Source organism: Lycium ferocissimum, chromosome 5 (assembly GCF_029784015.1).
Source record: "Lycium ferocissimum isolate CSIRO_LF1 chromosome 5, AGI_CSIRO_Lferr_CH_V1, whole genome shotgun sequence".
Taxonomy (NCBI): Eukaryota; Viridiplantae; Streptophyta; class Magnoliopsida; order Solanales; family Solanaceae; genus Lycium; species Lycium ferocissimum.
The window spans coordinates 44,190,540-44,210,087 of record NC_081346.1 but is presented as its reverse complement, the minus strand read 5'-3'; the positions used below and the strand labels follow the sequence as shown (position 1 = coordinate 44,210,087).

The window sequence follows — 19,548 nt, the reverse complement described above, 5'->3', positions numbered from 1 at the left end:
AGGTGTATTACCATTCAAGGCTTATTCCTCCATCATCTAAGGTGAGTTTCATGATCTTTCCATGTTGTTTGAAGGATTAATAAGTTGAAACACTTGGATTGTACTAGAATATAGAAAATGGGTCATAAATGTGTGAATAGTATCATTGTTGAGTAGTAGTTGGAATGAATCATGAAAATGGATATGTTGAGATTATAAATATGTTATAAATGAAATTTAGAACATGGAATAAGTATTGTATGTGAAAGAACACGATAGTGAACTTTGGTCATGATTATGGAGAATTTGAAGTGAAATTGTGAAATGAGGAAAAATGCAAAGGAATGATAATCGTTGTTCATGATATTATGATTGTTATTATGAATGTTTGGGAGTTGATATGGAATATGGAGGAAGTCATATAAACAAAGGAAATGCTGCCCAATTTTCTCTAGCTTTAGTAAGTACGTTCTTATAATTGCTTAGCTAATGTCGATACGAATTCTCTTGAAGGTAAAACGCGTGCATTAAAGGAGAACGAGCAAGCAATAGATTAGTTAAATGATAAAGGTATGTAAGGCTAGTGCTTTCTTTCTAAGGCATGAATCTTATGGCATGAAATTCCTTCTTCTTCATGAATTTTCCCTATCTTCAAAAAAACTAAGAGTCTATGATTATGAGTAGCTATATGGGATAAGCGATATGTTATGAGCCCGATAATGATGATGACGAGCTTAAGTCTAAAGATGCTATAGTCCATGATGCGATGTTCCTATAAAGCTAATGAAGCTATCTATAATCTATTGATGTTGATTATTGTATATACTCACCTTATATGCTAATTCCTTCAAGGTGAGGCAGAATGCTTATGAATGTTCCATAATAAAATCGGGTGTCCACGACCTTACGTCACCCCGATTAGATATAGTTGTCCTTGAGTTCCATGCATGCATTATGATGAGTACATTATGATGAGTGTATTATGATGAGTACATTATGATGAGTATATTATGATGAGCATATGATGATGAAATTACACCGCGCCTATATGGCCGGGCAGTCACCGCCAAGGCGGGCAGCTATACACCATGGCCAGATGGCATGGGCAAACACCACTAGTGGTCGGCATGAGATGATACCCCAGACGCGAGAGGCCTGAACGCGGGCTAATGCTATTGATTATTACACCGTACCTATATGGTCGGGCAGCTTATACATTTATGCATATATGACATGATGATGATTATGACGATAAGAAGTCAAAGATGCATTGTTTCTTTTATGATTCAGTCAGTTATAAATTGCTCCTTATTTGATGTCTCCTCATTTCATTGATGTCTTATTATTGTTTATGTCTTACATACTCAGTACAATGTTCGTACTGACGTCTTTTTTATTGGACGCTGTGTTCATGCCCATAGGTAGACAGGGAGACGGTGCAGATCCATAGGAGGCATCGACGAGATCTCGGAGCCCTCCTTTATTCCCGGAGGTGCTATTTTGAGACAGTATTTTTGTGTACATATATTTTGGGCACGACGGGGTCCTGTCCCGTCCATATGTCTAGTACTCTAGTAGAGGCTCGTAGATGCGCAGTGTGGGTAGTATGGTCTCACAGTCTTTCATGTATATGCATGTTTATATATTATTTTGATAGCCGAAGGGCCTATGCTTATAAAAGTAAATATGTTTCAAATGATAATAGTTTCTATGATTATGAGTATATATATATATATATATATATATATATATATATATATATATATATATATATATATATATATATATATATATATAATGAGAGCAGATGAGTAACAGAATGAGAGGTGTTCGGTGGTTAGTCCCGGATACCCGTCATGGCCCTATTCGGGTCGTGACACTTGCCTACCTCGAACCAACTGATAATAGATCTACAGTTCTACCCATACAAGGCCTTATAAGGAGTCATCCTGATACTGGAATGATAGGTATTGTTATAGGAAAACTCGATAAGCGAAAAATGGTCATCCCAACTTCCCTTGATGTCTAGCAGGCACACTCGTAACGTATCATCGAGTCTTTGGATCGTGCGCTCAGCCTGGTCGTTTATCTGTGGATGAAAGGTTGTACTAAGATTTACTCGTGTCCCCAAACTTTTCTAGAAGGATCTCTAGAAGTTAGTTTTAAATTGAGCTCCTCTATTAAAAATAATGGTTATTGGAACAACGTGAAGCCGCACTGTCTCTGAAGCCTCACTGTCTCCTTAATATATAACTTCGCATAATCATCGACCAGATAAGTAGTTTTGTAATGACCTGTTAGGTCATTTTGGCTATTTTGACTATTTTACCCCTATTGACCCATCTTTTAGCTTCTTTATGGTATATTTGACTTGTGGGGATGGGTGGCGCGATTCCCGAGGTATTTAAATGAGATTTGGGTGAGAAAATGGGATTTTTGGAAGTTCACAAGTGTTGGGTTGACCAAAATTAACATCGGCGGTCAATGAGTCTTTTTAGAAGTTTTATCGATTATGACTTGGTTAAGTAGCTGGTTCGGTTCCCGAGGGACTCGGGGCATTTTGGTCTTTTGGTTGTAAATCTAGTTTTATGAGATTTAGAGTTGACCACAATCAACGTTGGTTCAAGATGACCTCTTTTGGAAATTTTGAGTGCGCGAGTAAGTTTGTAGCAAGTTTTATGATTGCAATGTACATTTGGTTTGTGTCCAGGGGATTCCAGATGAGTTTCGCGTATCGGATCGAAATTAGTGAAAAACTTGAAAATCTGGTTTCAGCTGTGTCTGGTGTTCTTCGTCGTGATCATGAGGCCATGTGGCGTGATTGCGTGTTGCTGATAGTTGGTCATCGCGGTCGTGATCGCAAGAGAGATATTTTCGGGGTCCCGCATTCATGATGGTAGGTCCCGCAATCGCGAGAAAGAAAATATCTAGACAAATTTAATTCCCCAATTCGAGTTTGTTACGTTGAGATCCGTCGTATGTTAGTTGTCCTAGTCTTGGATACTTGGACTATCTTCGAGGTTATACGATACTAGACATGCCTATCTTACGTATATGAGGGTTTAAATTCATGTTTATTAAGTTATGAAAGGATTAGAGAGTTAACGAATGGGCGAGAATATGTTTCGACGGAATTTGACCTTGGGGCGTATTTATACAGACAGCAGAATATTCTATGGCCCATAGAATGGACCAGCCCCCACCGTATAATAGTAACAGTGAGGGAGGTATTCTGTGACCATTATACGGTCCATTATACGGACCGTATAATGTACTGTATAATGGAGGCGGTGCAAATCTTTTAATTTGTATAAATCGACCCCAATTCATTTTCGTCTCATTTTTCAATACCAACAGACCCTAAACACTCTCTATAACTCTCCCTAACCTATTCCAAGTACAACCAACATAAATCAAGGATTAAAAGTGAGAATCAAGTGCTAAAGGTTTTCAAAGTATTGTTGAAGCTTGTTTCTCCTTCTTGTAGAACCTTTGGAGGATACTTCAAGGTGAAGTAATCTTGAAATGGAAGTGCTTTTGAGTTCTTGAGGTAACATTCCATCTTATTTCCATGTTTATGAGTTTATGTGATGGTTATGCTAGGTTTGGAGGAAGAGAAGTTAGAGGAAAGGTTTAAATATGAACTTGAGTTTATGTTGAGATGTAATCTAACTTGAGTTATGTTGTTAATGTGGTCTTAAGCTACAATCTTGTTGTATGGATTGTACATGATGTTAAGATTGTGTAAGGATTGTTATATTTGGTATAATTGGAAGAAGAAAGTTCACAAGTGTCGTATGCAAAGCATATATTGAGCTGTTCTAATGTATATTTCTAAATGTTGATGATATGAGTTTAAAGAGGATTATATGAGGTTGTTGTGTTGATTGTTGGTTGTTTGATGTGTGATGGTGATTAAGAAATGGGGGAAATACTGCCTGCTTCGTTTCAAAATCAATTTATTGTTTGATATACGCGATGTACTTGTACCATCTAAGCTTACAAATGCTTTCATTTGTTATAGGATTGGAGCACTAGTTCGACAGATTTGTTGTAGGATTGTGTTAACGACCTGAGTTATGTTAAGGCTAACTTTCCTTCTTTAGCATGATCCTTATGAACGGAATGTAAAAGTAACGCTACTCTATAATGATTCTATTCTTAGTAGCTAGGGATGTTCCATGTTGATTCATGTCCTAGAATGTTGTTTTCTAGTAAGTCTTTCTTCATATTCAGTATGATTCATAGAGTCTCTTGTTGATGAAAATGCTATCTCATAACGATGTTCGGAGGCGTAAAAACCTTACGTCACTTCGATAGATTCAGGATGTACTCTTATTATATTCTTGCATTGCATTTCATTTTTATATATATGTATGTACAGACCTATGACCCCTCAGGAGTTATATACGCGTATATTATGTATTATATATATGGGGTATGGGGAAGGTGACAGCGTTATATACGCACTACCACCTGATCGGCTGGTCATATAATGATGGCCAAAGAGGCCGCTATGATATGAGAAGACGCCCACAGAGGCTTGACAGGCATTATATACGTATATATATGTATGACCCCTATGTATGAACGCACAGTATTACGCATATCATTGGCCCACAGAGGCAGTTCAAACATACAAGTTGCATTCATTTTATCCTATGTACTTTTATGTCTCTTCATGTTACTTTCATGCCTTACATACTCAGTACTTTGTCCGTGCTGATGTTTCTTTTTTCTGGGGGCGCTACGTTTCATGCCCACAGGTTCAGGTAGACAGATTGACGATCCGGCACTGTAGGTTACTGTTCAGCTGGTATTGGAGCACTTCTCTTATCCAGGAGTTGTTATAGTGTGTTTGGTACGTTACACTTTTGTGGGCATACGGGTATGGCTGTGCCCAGTCCCGACCTATTTATGTCATACACTCCAGTAGAGGCTTATAGACAGTCGTTGTACAGTTATACTTTGTTTGTCGAACTGTCCAGCTCGTACTGTCTAGCTCAACATGGTAATCTTTTCAGCTCGTACTGTCCAGCTCAGCATGCTTATGTATATATGTCCCTTTGGACTTGCTTTTCTTCAGCATATTGCTTCTATAAGTCAGCAAGTTGTCTTGTGGAGGCCCTCGTGGCCCACTCTCTTGTATGATTATGTCATAAATGTATGTCTAGCGGTGCTCGAAAAGTAAGGCCCGAGCGCCCGTCATGACCCTCCGGTTTTGGTCGTGACAAACTTGGTATCAGAGCAGTTTCTTCCTAAGGTTGTCTACAAGCCGTGTCTAGTAGAGTTTTTTTTTATGGTGTGTTGTGCACCACACTTACAAACAGGAGGCTACAGGGCATTTAGAAAGATTATCCTTCTTTCTTATCTTAGATCATGCGTTAGAGCCGTACCAACAGGATTTCTCTTCTAATAACATACTATGATTTCAGCGATGTCTATAATGAGGAGAGCTTCAGCTAGCCAGAGAGGCAAGGCTGCGACAGATGAGGGTACCAGTCGGGTGCCACCGGGAAATGCGGGACAGGGTAAGTCCCATAGTGAGGCCCCATCTCAGTCTTCTCAGAGCCCTTCCATCCCAGCGGACCCCAGAGGGCTGCAGCTACAGTACCTCTAGTTCCTCCACATGGTGCATAAAGCCAGAAGATGCAAGATGCTATCCGATTATTGACTCAGTTAGTGGCCACTTAGGCCCAGCGTCAAGGTACGGGTACTAGTTATGTTAATACGACTGTTAGTCCCAGGGTTCGAGACTTCATTAATTTGGATCCTCCAGTATTCTTTGGATCAAAACCAGATGAGGACCCGTAAAATTTTATAGATCGGATGCTAAGGACATTGAGGGCAATGCATGCTTCAGACACTGAGTCAGTAGAGTTGGCTTCCTATCGTTTGCAAGATGTTGTTGTCCAGTGGTATGAGACCTGGGCGTTGTCTAGAGGGGCGCACCTCCAGTAGTATGGTAGGATTTCACAGAGCTTTCCTTTGATACTATTTGCCAGCAGAGGCCCGACGGGCTCGAGTTGATAGATTTTTGAATTTACTATAGGGGAATATGAGTGTTCAGGAGTACAGTCTTCTCTTTAACTCACTTGCCAGGTATGCTCCCACGATTGTAGCTAAATAGAGGATCGGGTACACCGATTTGTGATTGGACTTGGGCCGCACTTGATTAATAATTGTATGACAGCCTCACTTCAGAAGGGTATGGATATCTCTCATATTTAAGCATATAGTCAGGGTTTAGAGGAGCAAAAGCAGCAGCAGCGAGCTGATCGAGAGCGTGATAAGGGTCAGAGCAAGAGAGCAAGATCTTCTGGGTCTTTTGGTGAGTACTGGGTGGTCAGAGACAGCAATTCCCTAGGCGTTCAACCTATTCAGTGGCTAGTGCGCCTTCACAGTTCCCAGGATCGAGGTTTGATAGACCCACTTATTTTGAGTCAAGCCAGTGTTCCAAGGCTTTCGGTTCCTAGTCTAGGGATGGTTCCGTCCAGATGAGGTCATCTCTACCATGATGGGCTCAGTGTGATAAGTTGCATGGCGGACAGTGTCGTTTGGGTTCAGATGTGTGTATACCTGTGGTTAGCAAGGCCACATTATACGAGATTATCCGTCGAGAGATGGTGGAGGTGTAGTTCAATCGACAGGATCTACAGCTAGTTCTTCTTCATTGATACGCCCTCCTGGGCAGGGTTCTCAAACATCAGCCAGTCGCGGTAGAGGCAGAGGTGGATCGTCCAGTTCGAGTGGTCCTCAGAACCGCATTTATGCATTGGCTGGTCGACAATATCTTGAGTCATCACCCAATGTTGTCATAGGTATACTATCAGTCTTTTCCCATGATGTAGACGCATTGATAGACCCAGGTTCTACGTTGTCATATGTTACTCCTTTTATTCTTTGGTAAGTTTGGGGTGGAACCCGAGTCGATTAGGCCTTTTGAGGTGTCCACACTGTTAGTGATCCAGTGATAGCTAGACGGGTATACAGATATTGTGTAGTTATAGTTTGTAATCATCATACCATAGCTGAGTTGACTGAACTAGACATGGTGGACTTTGACGTTATTATGGGTATGGACTGGTTGGCTTTTTGTTATGCTAATGTTGATTGCAGAACAAAGATGGTCTAGTTTTAGTTTCCAGGAGAGCCAGTGCTGGAATGGAAAGGTAATACAGCTTCGCCGAGAGGTAGGTTTATTTCCTATCTCAAGGCAAAGAAGTTGATCACGAAGGGTTGTATTTATCATATAGTTCGAGTTCAGAATGGAAAAGCAGAGTCACCGGCTCTTCAGTCTATTCCAGTGGTTAATAAGTTTCCAGATGTATTCCCAAACGAGCTTACAGGCCTTCCGCCAGAGCAGGATATTGACTTTTTTATTGATGTTTTACCAGATACTCAGCCGATATCTATTCCCCCTTATAGAATGGCCCCTGCTGAGCTGAAGGAACTGAAAGAGCAATTGAAAGATTTGCTCGAGAAGGGCTTTATTAGGCCTGGTACGTTGCCATGGGGAGCACCAGTGTTATTTGTAAGGAAGAAAGATGGTTCGTTGCGAATGTGTATTGACTACAGGTAGCTGAATAAGGTGATGATAAAGAATAAGTATCCGCTCTTGAGAATTGATGATTTATTTGATCAGTTGCACGGTGCCAGATGCTTTCCAAAGATAGAATTGAGGTCAGGTTAGGGTCAGGAAGACAGACATTCTGAAGACAACTTTCAAGGCCAGATATGGTCACTTTGAGTTTCGTGTGATATCATTCGGCTTGACTAATGCCCCAACAGTATTTATGGCTTTGATGAATCGCATATTTAGACCTTTATTAGATCAGTTTGTGATTATATTTATTGATAATATTTTAGTCTACTCCGATCGGTAAGCAGTATTTTTAAATCATTTGTGTCTTGTACTCGTAGTCTATCGAAGAAAGCTATATGTAATGTTCTCTAAGTGTGAGTTCTGGTTGAACTCTGTGGATTTCCTGGGGCACATTATATCAGATAAGGGAATCAAGGTTGATACGCAAAAGATACAGGTCGTTAAGACTTGACCTAGACCCACGACACCTACAGAGGTTCGTAGCTTTCTGGGGTTGGCGGGTTATTATCGGAGATTTGTAGAGGGTTTTTCTTCTATTTCCGCACCACTGACGAAGCTGACTCAGAAGGCAGTTACATTCCAGTGGACAGACGCTTGTGAGTGGAGCTTTCAGGCATTGGAGAAAGATTGACTTCGGCACCAGTTGTGACACTTCCAAAGGGATCTGAGGGCTATATTATTTATTATGACATTTCAGGCATCGGATTGGGTTGTGTGTTGAGGTAACATGATAAGGTTATTGCTTATGCTTCGAGGTAGTTGAGGAAGCATGAGAAGAACTATCCCACCCGTAATTTAAAGTTAGCTGCAGTGGTTCATGCGTTAAAGATATGGAGGCATTACTTATATGGTATTCATGTTGATATATATATATATATATGCCTTCAGTACATCTCCAAGCAGAAGGAGTTGAATTTGCATCAGAGGCGATGGTTAGAGCTGTTGAAAGATTATGGCGTTGACATTCTGTATCATCCAAGGAAGGCAAATGTAGTGGCCGATGCCCTTAGCCGCAGATCCATGTGTAGCCTATCTTATTTGTGGCTAGAGAAAAAGGAGTTAGCTCATGAGCTTCACCAGTTAGCTAGCCTAGGAGTTCGATTATTAGACTCGGGCAATGCAGGAGTTACTATCCAGGATTCAGCAGCATCATCTCTAGTAGCTGAGGTTAAAGAGCGTCAGTACGACTATCCCATGCTAGTCCATTATAGAGATACATCTCCTCAGAAGAATAAAACACCATTTGAGATTATTAGTGACAGAGTCCTTAGACATCGAGGCAAACTATGTGTTCCTGATATTGTAGGGTTACGCCGACAGATTATGGGAGAGGCTCATTATTCTAGCTACTCTATTCATCCAGGGACGACCAAGATATATCATGATGTTAAAGAGGTGTACTGGTGGGATGGTATGAAGAAAGACATAGCAGAGTTTGTAGCTTAATGCCCTAATTGTCAGCAGGTTAAGGTTGAGCACAAGAAGCTCGGTGGGTTGCTACAGAGTATAGTGATTCCGACTTAGAAATGGGAGGCAATTAATATGGATTTCATTACAAGCTTGCCCCGTTCTCATCGTAAGTTCGATTCGATATGGGTGATTGTTGACAGACTTACAAAATCAGCCAATTTTCTGCCTGTCAAGACTACTTACACAGTAGAGGATTATGCGAAGCTTTACATTAGGGAGATAGTATGACTTCACAGTGTTCCAGTATCTATCATCTGTGATTAGGGTGCGCAGTTTACAACTAACTTATGGAGATCCTTCCAGAGAGGATTGGGAGCACAAGTGAGTTTTAGCACAGCATTTCATCCCCAGACAGATGGACAAGCTAAGCGTAGACACTTAAGGATACGTTACGAGCATGTGTGATAGACTTCAATGGTAGCTGGGATGATCATTTGCCGCTTGTTGAGTTCGCATTTAATAATAGCTACCATTCCAGTATTCAGATGGCCCCGTATAAAGCCCTATATGGGCAGAAGTATAGGTCACCTCTCGGTTGGTTCGAAGTTGGGGAATCAAAATTGATCGGACCAGATTTCATTCAGCAGGCAGTGGATAAGGCTAAGCTTATACAGGAAAGGTTATTGGCAGCTCAGAGTCATCAGAAGTCCTATACAGATAATCAACGGCGAGACCTGGAATTTCAGGTAGATGACTGGGTATTCCTAAAGGTATCGCTAATGAAGGGCGTTATGAGATTCGACAAGAAGGGAAAGCTTAGCCTTAGATTTATTATACATTACTGGATTATGCATAGAGTGGGCCAGGTGGCCTATGAGTTAGATCTCCCTTCAGACTTAGAGTCTGTACATCTAGTCTTTCATGTATCTATGTTCCATAAGTTCATTGGAGATCCTTCCAGAGTCATACCCGTTGATGGTGTTCAGGTTACAGAACAACTATCATATGAAGAGGTTCCCATTGCCATCCTAGATCGACAGGTCCGTAGGTTGAGGACTAAGGATGTAGCATCTGTAAAAGTACTTTGGAGGAACAAGAATGTTGAGGAGATGACTTGGGAAGCTGAGGAAGACATGAGATCCTGATATCCACACTTGTTTTCGCTCCCAGAGGAGATCCAGACTGAGACATCATAGCCTTCAGGTGCGTATATGTTTCTAGATTCTGCTATTGGTCGTGTGGGGCCATTGTTGTTATTGACTGTTGTGGTCCTGTGTGGAATTGTATAGTTTGGTTTGCTGTGTGGCAGTTTGGTAGTGGTACAATTACAGTGGAGACTCTGTCGAAATTTCTATAAGATTCCTGAGAGTTTAACATTTTAGGACGAATGTTCCTAAGATTCCTGAGAGTTTAACATTTGAGGATGAATGTTCCTAAGGGGGGAAGGATGTTACACCTCATAGTTTGGCACGTTGAAATTCGTCGTATGTTAGTTGTCCTAGTCTTGGACACTTGGACTATCTTCGAGGTTAGACGATACTAGGCATGCCTATCTTACGTATATGAGGGTTTAAGTTTATGTTTAGTAAGTTATGAAAGGACTATAGGTTTAACTAATCAATGAGAATATGTTTCGACGGAGTTTGACCTTGGGGGGTATTTATACAGATCGCAGAATGTTCTATGGCCCATAGAAAGGACCAACCCTGTTCTATGGCCCATAGAACGGACCAGCCCCCACCGTATAATAGTAACAGTGGGGGGGGGGGGTATTCTGTGGCCATTATACAGACCGTTTAATGTACCGTATAATGGAGGCAGTGCAAATCTTTAAAATTGTATAAATCGACCATAATTCATTTTCATCTCATTTTTCAATACCAACAGTCCCTAAACACTCTCTAGGACTATCCCTAACCTATTCCAAGTACACCCAACATAAATCAAGGATTAAAAGTGAGAATCAAGTGCTAAAGGTTTTCAAAGTATTGTTGAAGCTTGTTTCTCCTTCTTGTAGAACCTTTGGAGGATACTTCAAGGTGAAGTAATCTTGAAATAGAAATGCTTTTGAGTTCTTGAGATAAGATTCCATCTTATTTCCATGTTTATGAGTTTATGTGATGGTTATGCCAGGTTTGGAGGAAGAGAAGTTAGAGGAAAGGTTTAAATATGAACTTGAGTTTATGTTGAGATGTAATCTAACTTGAGTTATGTTGCTAATGTGGTTTTAAGCTACAATCTTGTTGTATGGATTGTAGATGATGTTGAGATTGTGTTAGGATTGTTATATTTGGTATAATTGGAAGAAAAAAGTTCATAAGTATCGTATGCAAAGCATATATCGGGCTGTTCTATTGTATATTTCTAAATGTTGATAATATGAGTTTAAAAAGGATCATATGAGGTTGTTGTGTTGATTGTTGGCTGTTGGATCTGTCGTGGTGATTAAGAAATCAGGGAAATGTAGCCAGTTTCATTTCAGAATCAATTTATTGTTTGATATACGTGATATATGTTATATCCCGCATTTTGTACGTTGAAATATTTTAAGTTGGTAGCGACAAGTTGTGGACAAGACTTTTAATTTCCGGCTTTGTTGATTTTGTGTTAATGCACAAGTTGCATATTTTCATCTTTTTAATTGGTATGGAATATTAAGGGTAAAATTGGAATAAGAAAAATTTGAGGTTAAAAGTGAATTATGGAAAGTTGAGCATTTCATGAAAATTAAGGGCTAGAAGTGAAATTTTGGAAAGATAATATTTCATGAAAATGGCCATATGAGGCCATGTGTGTGTGGGGGGGCCATAGGGCCATGTGGATGAATTATATATGTAGTAAAAGATGACTAAGTCATCTTATTTTCCTCATCTCCATCCTTAGAATTTTCAAGAAGCTTGGAGAACCAAAAGCAAGCAACCATTCGGCCATGTCCATGGAAATTTGAAGACCAAAACTCTCCATGAAAAAAATATTTTCTTGTAGCTTTTCTACTAAGTGGAAGGCCCTTATTAACATGGAGTGGTTGTTGGAGTAAGCCATCCATTCATCTTTGCAAACCACCAACCCTAGCCAAGTGGAAAGCTAAGAGGTAAAGGTGAGATTTAATCTCCTTTTTCATGTGTTATGGATGATTTGTGTATGTTGTGGAGTGTGGAAGTGAATGAAATCATGAAAATATGGATGTTGATGTTTGGCCGTGGGTGTGTAATGGTGTGGGAGTGATGAATTAATTGTATTAGCATGTTTGGGTGTTGTTGTAGTGTGTAGAAATGGATAGAAATCATGGAATTTATGTATGTGATGTGTGGCCGAAAATGGGCTGATTTGGCATAGGTATGTTGAACTAATTTTGTGTAGTATTTTGGTTGATGTGGTTATGTGTTTTATGATGAGAATGAAGGTATTGAGTGATTCAAGTTAAAGTTGTAATTGTTGTGTTGTGGCCGTGTATGTGTAGTGTAGTGTAGAAGTGAAGAACTAAATTTATTTAGTATGGTTGGAATGTTGTGTTGTGGATTCTATGATGAAAAGTGAAGTTTTAATGAGCCAAGTTGAAGATATAATCATGTGGGCTGAATTGGACGATAATGTGATATTAATATGGTTTCTTGAATTTATGAAAATGAAGTTGTTAACGAATGGATTGTTGGCATAGTTTATGAGTTTGGAAGAAAAAATTTTGTTGGTGATGTTCTTGTTGAATTGGAATGATTTCGGGTAAGGTTGTGCATTGGATTGGTTGTTTGGAATATTATGCGGGTTGTTGGAAATGTTCTTGAATCGTGTTTGAAAGGTTTTGGATTGTTATTTGAATAGGCGATCGTTGATATTAGTTTGGATATATGTAGTTGAATTGAATATATATGAATGTTGTCGAATGATGTGGAAAGGGATTATTAATGCTAGAATGCGTTTGGAATTGCTTATTGGTATTGCTATTGTGTTGTTGGTATTGTTGATAATGATTTGGCCGAGTTAAATTCTGGGGATGTCCGAGTTATAGGAAATCTGCCCAAAATTACGTAGAAAAAGTAATGGCTTGGAATTGAATTCTTCGATGTTTATGGCTAATGTTGATATCAAATGACGTGTTGTAGATTTTGAGAAGCTCGAGACTTGAGTTTGGATCATCTTAGGAAGCAACCGAGGTATGTGAAGCTTACCCTTCTTTTCTTTGGCATGTCTTAGACGGGATTAAGGTATGACATGATTTGTGCCTCGGGGTAACTCCATTTCTTAAGTTTCGAGTATGTTTGTGATTCGTATTTGCTTTTGATGTTGGCATCCTTAGTATGGTCAGGCTATGGTTGGTATGTTTTTGATATGATTGAGTTTGAAATGTTGTGTAAACGGTTCTTATTTGTTTCTTGATATTCGTATCCTTAATGCGGTCGAATTATGAACCTTATGTCTTTTGTATGATTAAATTTTTAAGGTTGCAAAAGAGTTCGTTTTTTTCAAAAGAGTTTTGTTTTTCAAAAGAGATCGTTCCTAAACGATTTCGAAACTACGAACGCCGTAACTTTCAAGGAAGGGCTCGGATCGCTTTGATTTCTTCGCAAATGATTTCATGACGAGTAAGGACTTTGATTTTCATAGGCGGGCCGGATCGGGTTGGCCGCTAAATCCGTGGGTCCGCAACTTTTCTATGTTTGGTTTTAATGACCTATTTTTGAAAGAATTTAATGTGACTATTTTTCCGACCCCCGAGTATGATCATATATTCATCTGTTGAGTCTGAAATAAGGATTTTTACGTATGTAATTTTGGTACGTGACTATGGTTTTTGAAGTTCGGTTTGACATGTTCCCGAGGGATATTCGGAAGGAAATACGATTTGACTCGTTTTGGCTTATAAATGATGGTTCGTTTGATTAATCTATTGGGTCTTTGAAAATGTTTTAAACTATATTTGGTTACTCACGATTATACTCGTGCATTCTGTTGTTACATTTTTCGCCAAGTCCTGGGCCGGTTATGTTATCGGGCGCAATATGCTGTATTCTGAAATATGATGTGTATTCTGAAATATGATGTGTATTCTGAAGTATGATGTGTATTTCGAAACATGATGTGATACGAAGTCCGATATGATATGATGGTCTCGATTTTACCGATGCGTATACGGAATATGATGTGTCGGTTCGCCGAGCCCCTTTTCGGTCGGGAACCGCGTATGTATTATGGTGTTATGATGTGTCTGGTACGCCGAGCCCCTTTCGGTCGGGTACTGTGTGTATATGTTATGTTATATGTTATATGTATGGATTACTGAATATGATGCGGTGGTATCGGGGCGGTGGTGGGGCAAACCCAATGGTGGGGCAAACCCAGTGGTGGGGCAAACCTAATGGTGGGGCAAACCCAATGATGATGCAAAATTCCACATTGGTTTAGGAAAATCCCACATTGGTTTAGGCAAATCCCACACTGGTTTAGGCAAATCCCACATTGGTTTTGAAGGCAAATCCCACATTGGTTTAGGCCAATCCCACATCGCTTAATGGCATCTCATATGATCCTGGTCCATGATGTTATGATGCGTTACGGTATGTGTATGATGATTATGCGTGAGTTGTGTTTGGGAGTAAGCATTTTGGGCATTACGGTTATTGTATTTGTCTTTCGTACCTCCGATGTACGGTTTGTGTTTGTATGCGAGCACTTTGGTATCTTGGTTATTATGCCCACTTTCCGTACTTCGTTTCGATTGTGGTTCGGTTTGTTTTCGTAACTTCGCTTTACATACTCGGTACATATGTCGTGCGGCCCCCTTTTCTTCGGGGGCTGCGTTTCATGCCGCGCGGTGCACCGGTGAGTAAGAGGATTCTAGTGGAAGATGTTCCACCGGATTGGCGAACCCACTTTTTCCCGGAAGTCTTTGCCCGAGTCCGAGCATTTATGTTACGGTATTTGGGTTATGTTAGAGGTTTTGCGTACGGGGTCATGTATGTAATATGTCGGTTGTAAGCGGCTAGGCGAGCCGATATGTTGTTATGCATTATTCCGCATAGATTCATTTTGTAATCGGCTATGTAAGCCGATATATCGGTATGCATTATGTTACGATTTTGTACGGTCGCAAGTTTTATTTGATTTGAAAAGATGAAAGATTTGTTTGTTTTCCGAAAAAAATTTCCTTCTGCATTGTGACATGTTTTGCGGGCCCAGTATGATTATGTGTATTACGAAAGTCTGCGGGTTCGCTCGGCCCTAGGTAAGGGTCGGGTGCCCATCATGCTCTACCGGAAATTAGGGTGTGACAATATACTAGTACCATCTAAGCTTACAAATGCCTTCCTTTGTTATGGGATTGGAATACTAGTTCGACAGATTTGTTGTAGGATTGTGTTGACACCTTGAGGTATGTTAAGGCTAACTTTCCTTCTTTGGCATGATCCTTATGAAAGGAACGTAAAAATAATGCTGCTCCATAATGATTCTATTCTTAGTAGCTAGGGATGTTCCATGTTGATTCATGTCCTAGAATGTTGTTTTACGTAAGTCTTTCTTGATTCGGATGATTCATAAGTCTCTTGTTGATGAAAATGCTATCTCATAACGATGTTCGGAGGTGTAACGACCTTACGTCACTCAATGATTCATGATGCCACTCTTATTATATTCTTGCATTACATTTCATATATATATATATATATATATATATATATATATATATATATATATATATATATATATATATGTACGGACCTATGACCCCTCGTGCGTTATATATGCGTATATTATGTATATATATATATATATATATATAGGGTATGGGGAAGGTGACGGCGTTATATACGCACTACCACCTGATCATCTGGTCATGTGATGAGGCCCACAGAGGCCGATAAGATACAAGAAGACGCCCACAGAGGCTTGACAGGCGTTATGTACGCATATATATGTATGACCCCTATGCATGCACGCACAGGATTATGCATATCATTGGCCCACAGAGGCAGTTCAAACATACAAGTTGCATTCATTTTATCCTATGTGCTTTTATGTCTCTTCATGTTACTTTCATGCCTTTCATACTCGCATTGTCCGTACTGACGTCTCTTTTTCTGGGGATGCTGCGTTTCTTGCCCGCAGGTTCAGGTAGATAGATTGACGATCTGCCATTGAAGGTTACTATTCAGCTGGTATTGGACCACCTACCTTATCTTGCAGTTGTTATAGTGTGTTTGGTGCGTTATACTTTTGTGTGCATACGGGTATGGCGGGGCCCTATCCTGACCTATTTATGTCATACACTCTAGTAGAGGGTTGTAGATAATCATTGTACACCTGAATATGACTTTTGGTGAAACGTTCAAGAATACCCATTCATCAACCTGGAACTCTATGTCTCGTCGTCGCGCATCTGAATCTGACTTTTGGTGACTCTGGGCTGTTAATAATTGCTCCTGAATAAGCGTCACTTTCTCTAATGGACCAAATCGGTTCCTAGTAACTTTGACTCGCATACCTCGAACCACACAAAAATGGATCTACAGTCCTACCCGTACAAGGCCTCATAAGGAGTCATCCTGATACTGGTGTCACGACCCAAACCAATGGGCCGTGACGAGTGCCCGTTCACTACTGACCAAACACCCCTAAACCCGTACTTGCCATATGCAGAATAACCTAGTGGCCCATTTCTAACTAATATCTGAATGATAGCATCTGCTGTAAAATTTATGCAATAAACTCTACTTCGAAAACTCATAAATTATACACATGGATATATATAGGCATACGTGCAAAGGATGACAATGCAGTCCGACATGGCCACTATATGTACTGTACATAAAATAAGAGACCACAAAGCTACATGATGTTCCCACCATATACAACTGTCTACAGACCTCTATGGAACATAAACTGTGGAAAAGACAGACAAGGCCTGTCATACCCACATATCTACATAGCAAAATAGCATACCAAAAAGTACAGTACCTCGGACTAATAGAGTGCGGCGGCGATCAAAGGTCGAGGAGATCTTCTCGGTCTGGTCGTCCGGGTCGGCTACCGATCCTTCGGGCATGAGCGCAGCCGTCCCACGAAAGTACGTCAGTACGAATAGTGTACTGAGTATGTAAGGCATGAATAATAAAACTACAAGAAGTGTAGAACATAACCTGAGATAAAGGGATAACCTGTATATCTGATGGCCTCATAAGGCAGATATCATGCATGCTTAGCTTTCAAAAGAAAATATTTCTCATATACATATATCATAATAGTGTTGCGGAATGTGCAGCCCGATCCATAGATATATTATATTGCTGCGGAACGTGCAGCCCGATCCATATATATATTGCTGCGGAACGTGCAGCCCAATCCATATATATATATATATATATATATTATATTTCTGCGAAACGTGCAACCCGATCCATACCCATATATCCCGCGTCCGGGATGATGTCATAATATACCAACTGATCAGGTGGCTATGCGTATATAACACCTCGCCCTTTTCCCATAGCCCATATATATATATATACATATATATAATATACATATATAATGTAGGTAGCATTCATGAGAGCCGATATAAAAGTTACCACTTTATCGGAGTGACGTAAGGTCGGTAACCTCCAATTTAAATTATGGAACAATCATCATCGCTTTACCTCACCTTGAAGGAGCAATGATTATAATGTGAGATCAACAACAATGAATAAGGTCAAGGAAATCATGAAATAAGCTCAATAATCTAATCATAGCATTAAAATCATAACTTTGAAACTGCTAGAAACAGAATCATCATCGTCATCATTATCATCATTTGGACAGGATTTTGGTCCAACTTGGGAGAGGTATATCTCCTAGAATATGAGGAGTTTTGGTGTGTTTCTTTTATCCAAATTGAATTTCATTGAGTCTAGTTTCCAACGCAATAAACCGTTCGTCAATGTGACATCGGAGTAAAACGTTATGGGTGTTTTAAGACAGTACCCCGAGCGTAACATTTTGACGGACCCGGTTGACGGACGCGAAATTTTTGCGGCTGTCAAATTGTATCTTCCGAGCCGTAAAAGCATGTTGATGAGCCATGTTTGGTCAAGCAGTTTGTGAGCATTTTGACGGCCCGTAGGAATTTTGACGGCCCGTCAAAGTGGGCACATGATTGCCCGACGGGATTTTAAGTTACGCTTTATATATTTCATTTCACTTCATTTGGGCATTTTATTTTCGCAAATCAGATCCAAGAGCTCTCCAAAAACCCTCTCTTCAACTCCATAAACTAATCTAAGCCAAGTCCAAGAGAATTAAGAGATTCAAGCGCTAAGAAGCTTGCTAGGGCTTATGGAACTCAAGTTTTCCTTGGGTATTGATTTTAGGGTTTTTCACTTTGGTGGAGTAAGTTGTTCCAAGACTTGTTCTTGTGTGATTAAGGTAAGATTTCACATCTTATACATATGGTTAAGGTTGTTTGATTGTTATGCCATGTGGGTAAAGGAAGAAAAGTGGAAATAGCATTCAAGTGTGAACTTGGAGATATTATGAGCTATAGGTTAACTTGAATTGAAATTCTTGGCATGTTAGGAGTATAATCTTGTTGTGGATGTTATAGATGATGTTGAGGAAATATTCTATGTAAGCATATATGGTGTTGTGTTGTAGCCATTGTTATGAATGATCATGAAAAGGAGTTTTGGGATTGGATGATGCTTAACTTGAATGAAATCTCTTGATTTTGGTATTGTTGATAATGTCGTTGTTGATTGGGAGTTGTTTTGGAATTTGGTTGAAGTAGATGAAATAAGGGAAATCTTTGCCCAATTTCGCTAGCTTATGAATTATACTCGTTTGAACTTAAGGGTGCCTTTGAAGCCTAACCTTGGTATGAACCCTCTTAAATGTAGATTTCTCGGGCTTTGAAGGTGAACGTTAAGTAGTTAAGAAGACATAGAGGTATGTAAGGCTAACCCTTCTTTCTTAAGGCATGATCCCATTGATGTATACCTTCATGTGAAATCCATAGTATCTTCCATGGTGATTTCATTCCTAGAATCACTAAAGCTCATGATCTTGATATTCTCACGATACCATTGGTCCCATCCTATGATAGTTGATCCTCTAAGGAAGAATGTAATGAAAATGATGGTGATGATGATGATGTTGAGGACATGTATGTACTCCTATGTATATATATTTATATATTAAAGTATGACTACTAAGAACACCGAGCTTATATGGCCGGGTATGATATCTATCGCGCGCACACCACTGCAGTTGGGTACGGATGACACTGAGCCTTGGTAGGGCCAGGTATGTATAACACCGAACCTTATCATGGTCGGGTATGTAAGACACTGAACCTCTATGGTCGGGTATGATACTACTATATGTATAAATGTATGAAATGGAAGTTTCCCATTAGAAAGAGGGTAAGTATATATGATGAACATCTATAAATGACTCTTTCATTCCATGACTTTTCTATCTTATGTTATTTCTTATGCTTCCATTATGTTATTGATTATGCTTTACATACTCAGTACATTATTTGTACTGACGTCCTTTTTTTGTGGACGCTGTGTCATGCCCGC

The 19,548-nt window shown here is 39.8% G+C and overlaps 1 protein-coding gene across 1 annotated transcript; it reads left to right on the top strand.

Moving 5' to 3' along the window:
- Positions 1 to 8,605: 8,605 nt before the first annotated feature.
- On the top strand, positions 8,606 to 10,140 carry LOC132057777 (uncharacterized). Its single transcript, XM_059450379.1, has 3 exons — positions 8,606 to 8,996; positions 9,464 to 9,753; positions 9,862 to 10,140. Exons 1-3 carry the CDS (start codon positions 8,606 to 8,608, stop codon positions 10,138 to 10,140), a joined length of 960 nt encoding a protein of 319 aa, XP_059306362.1.
- The last annotated feature ends 9,408 nt before the right edge of the window (positions 10,141 to 19,548 follow it).

What these genes read in the sequence shown, in the direction of transcription:
- LOC132057777 (XM_059450379.1), top strand. Translation starts at nt 8,606, where the DNA reads ATGTGTAGCCTATCTTATTTGTGGCTAGAGAAAAAGGAGTTAGCTCAT. An exon ending in AGAGGTGTACTGGTGGGATG is followed by an intron (nt 8,997 to 9,463) that starts GTATGAAGAAAG and finishes CATGTGTGATAG; the next exon opens with ACTTCAATGGTAGCTGGGAT. An exon ending in AATTTCAGGTAGATGACTGG is followed by an intron (nt 9,754 to 9,861) that starts GTATTCCTAAAG and finishes AGAGTGGGCCAG; the next exon opens with GTGGCCTATGAGTTAGATCT.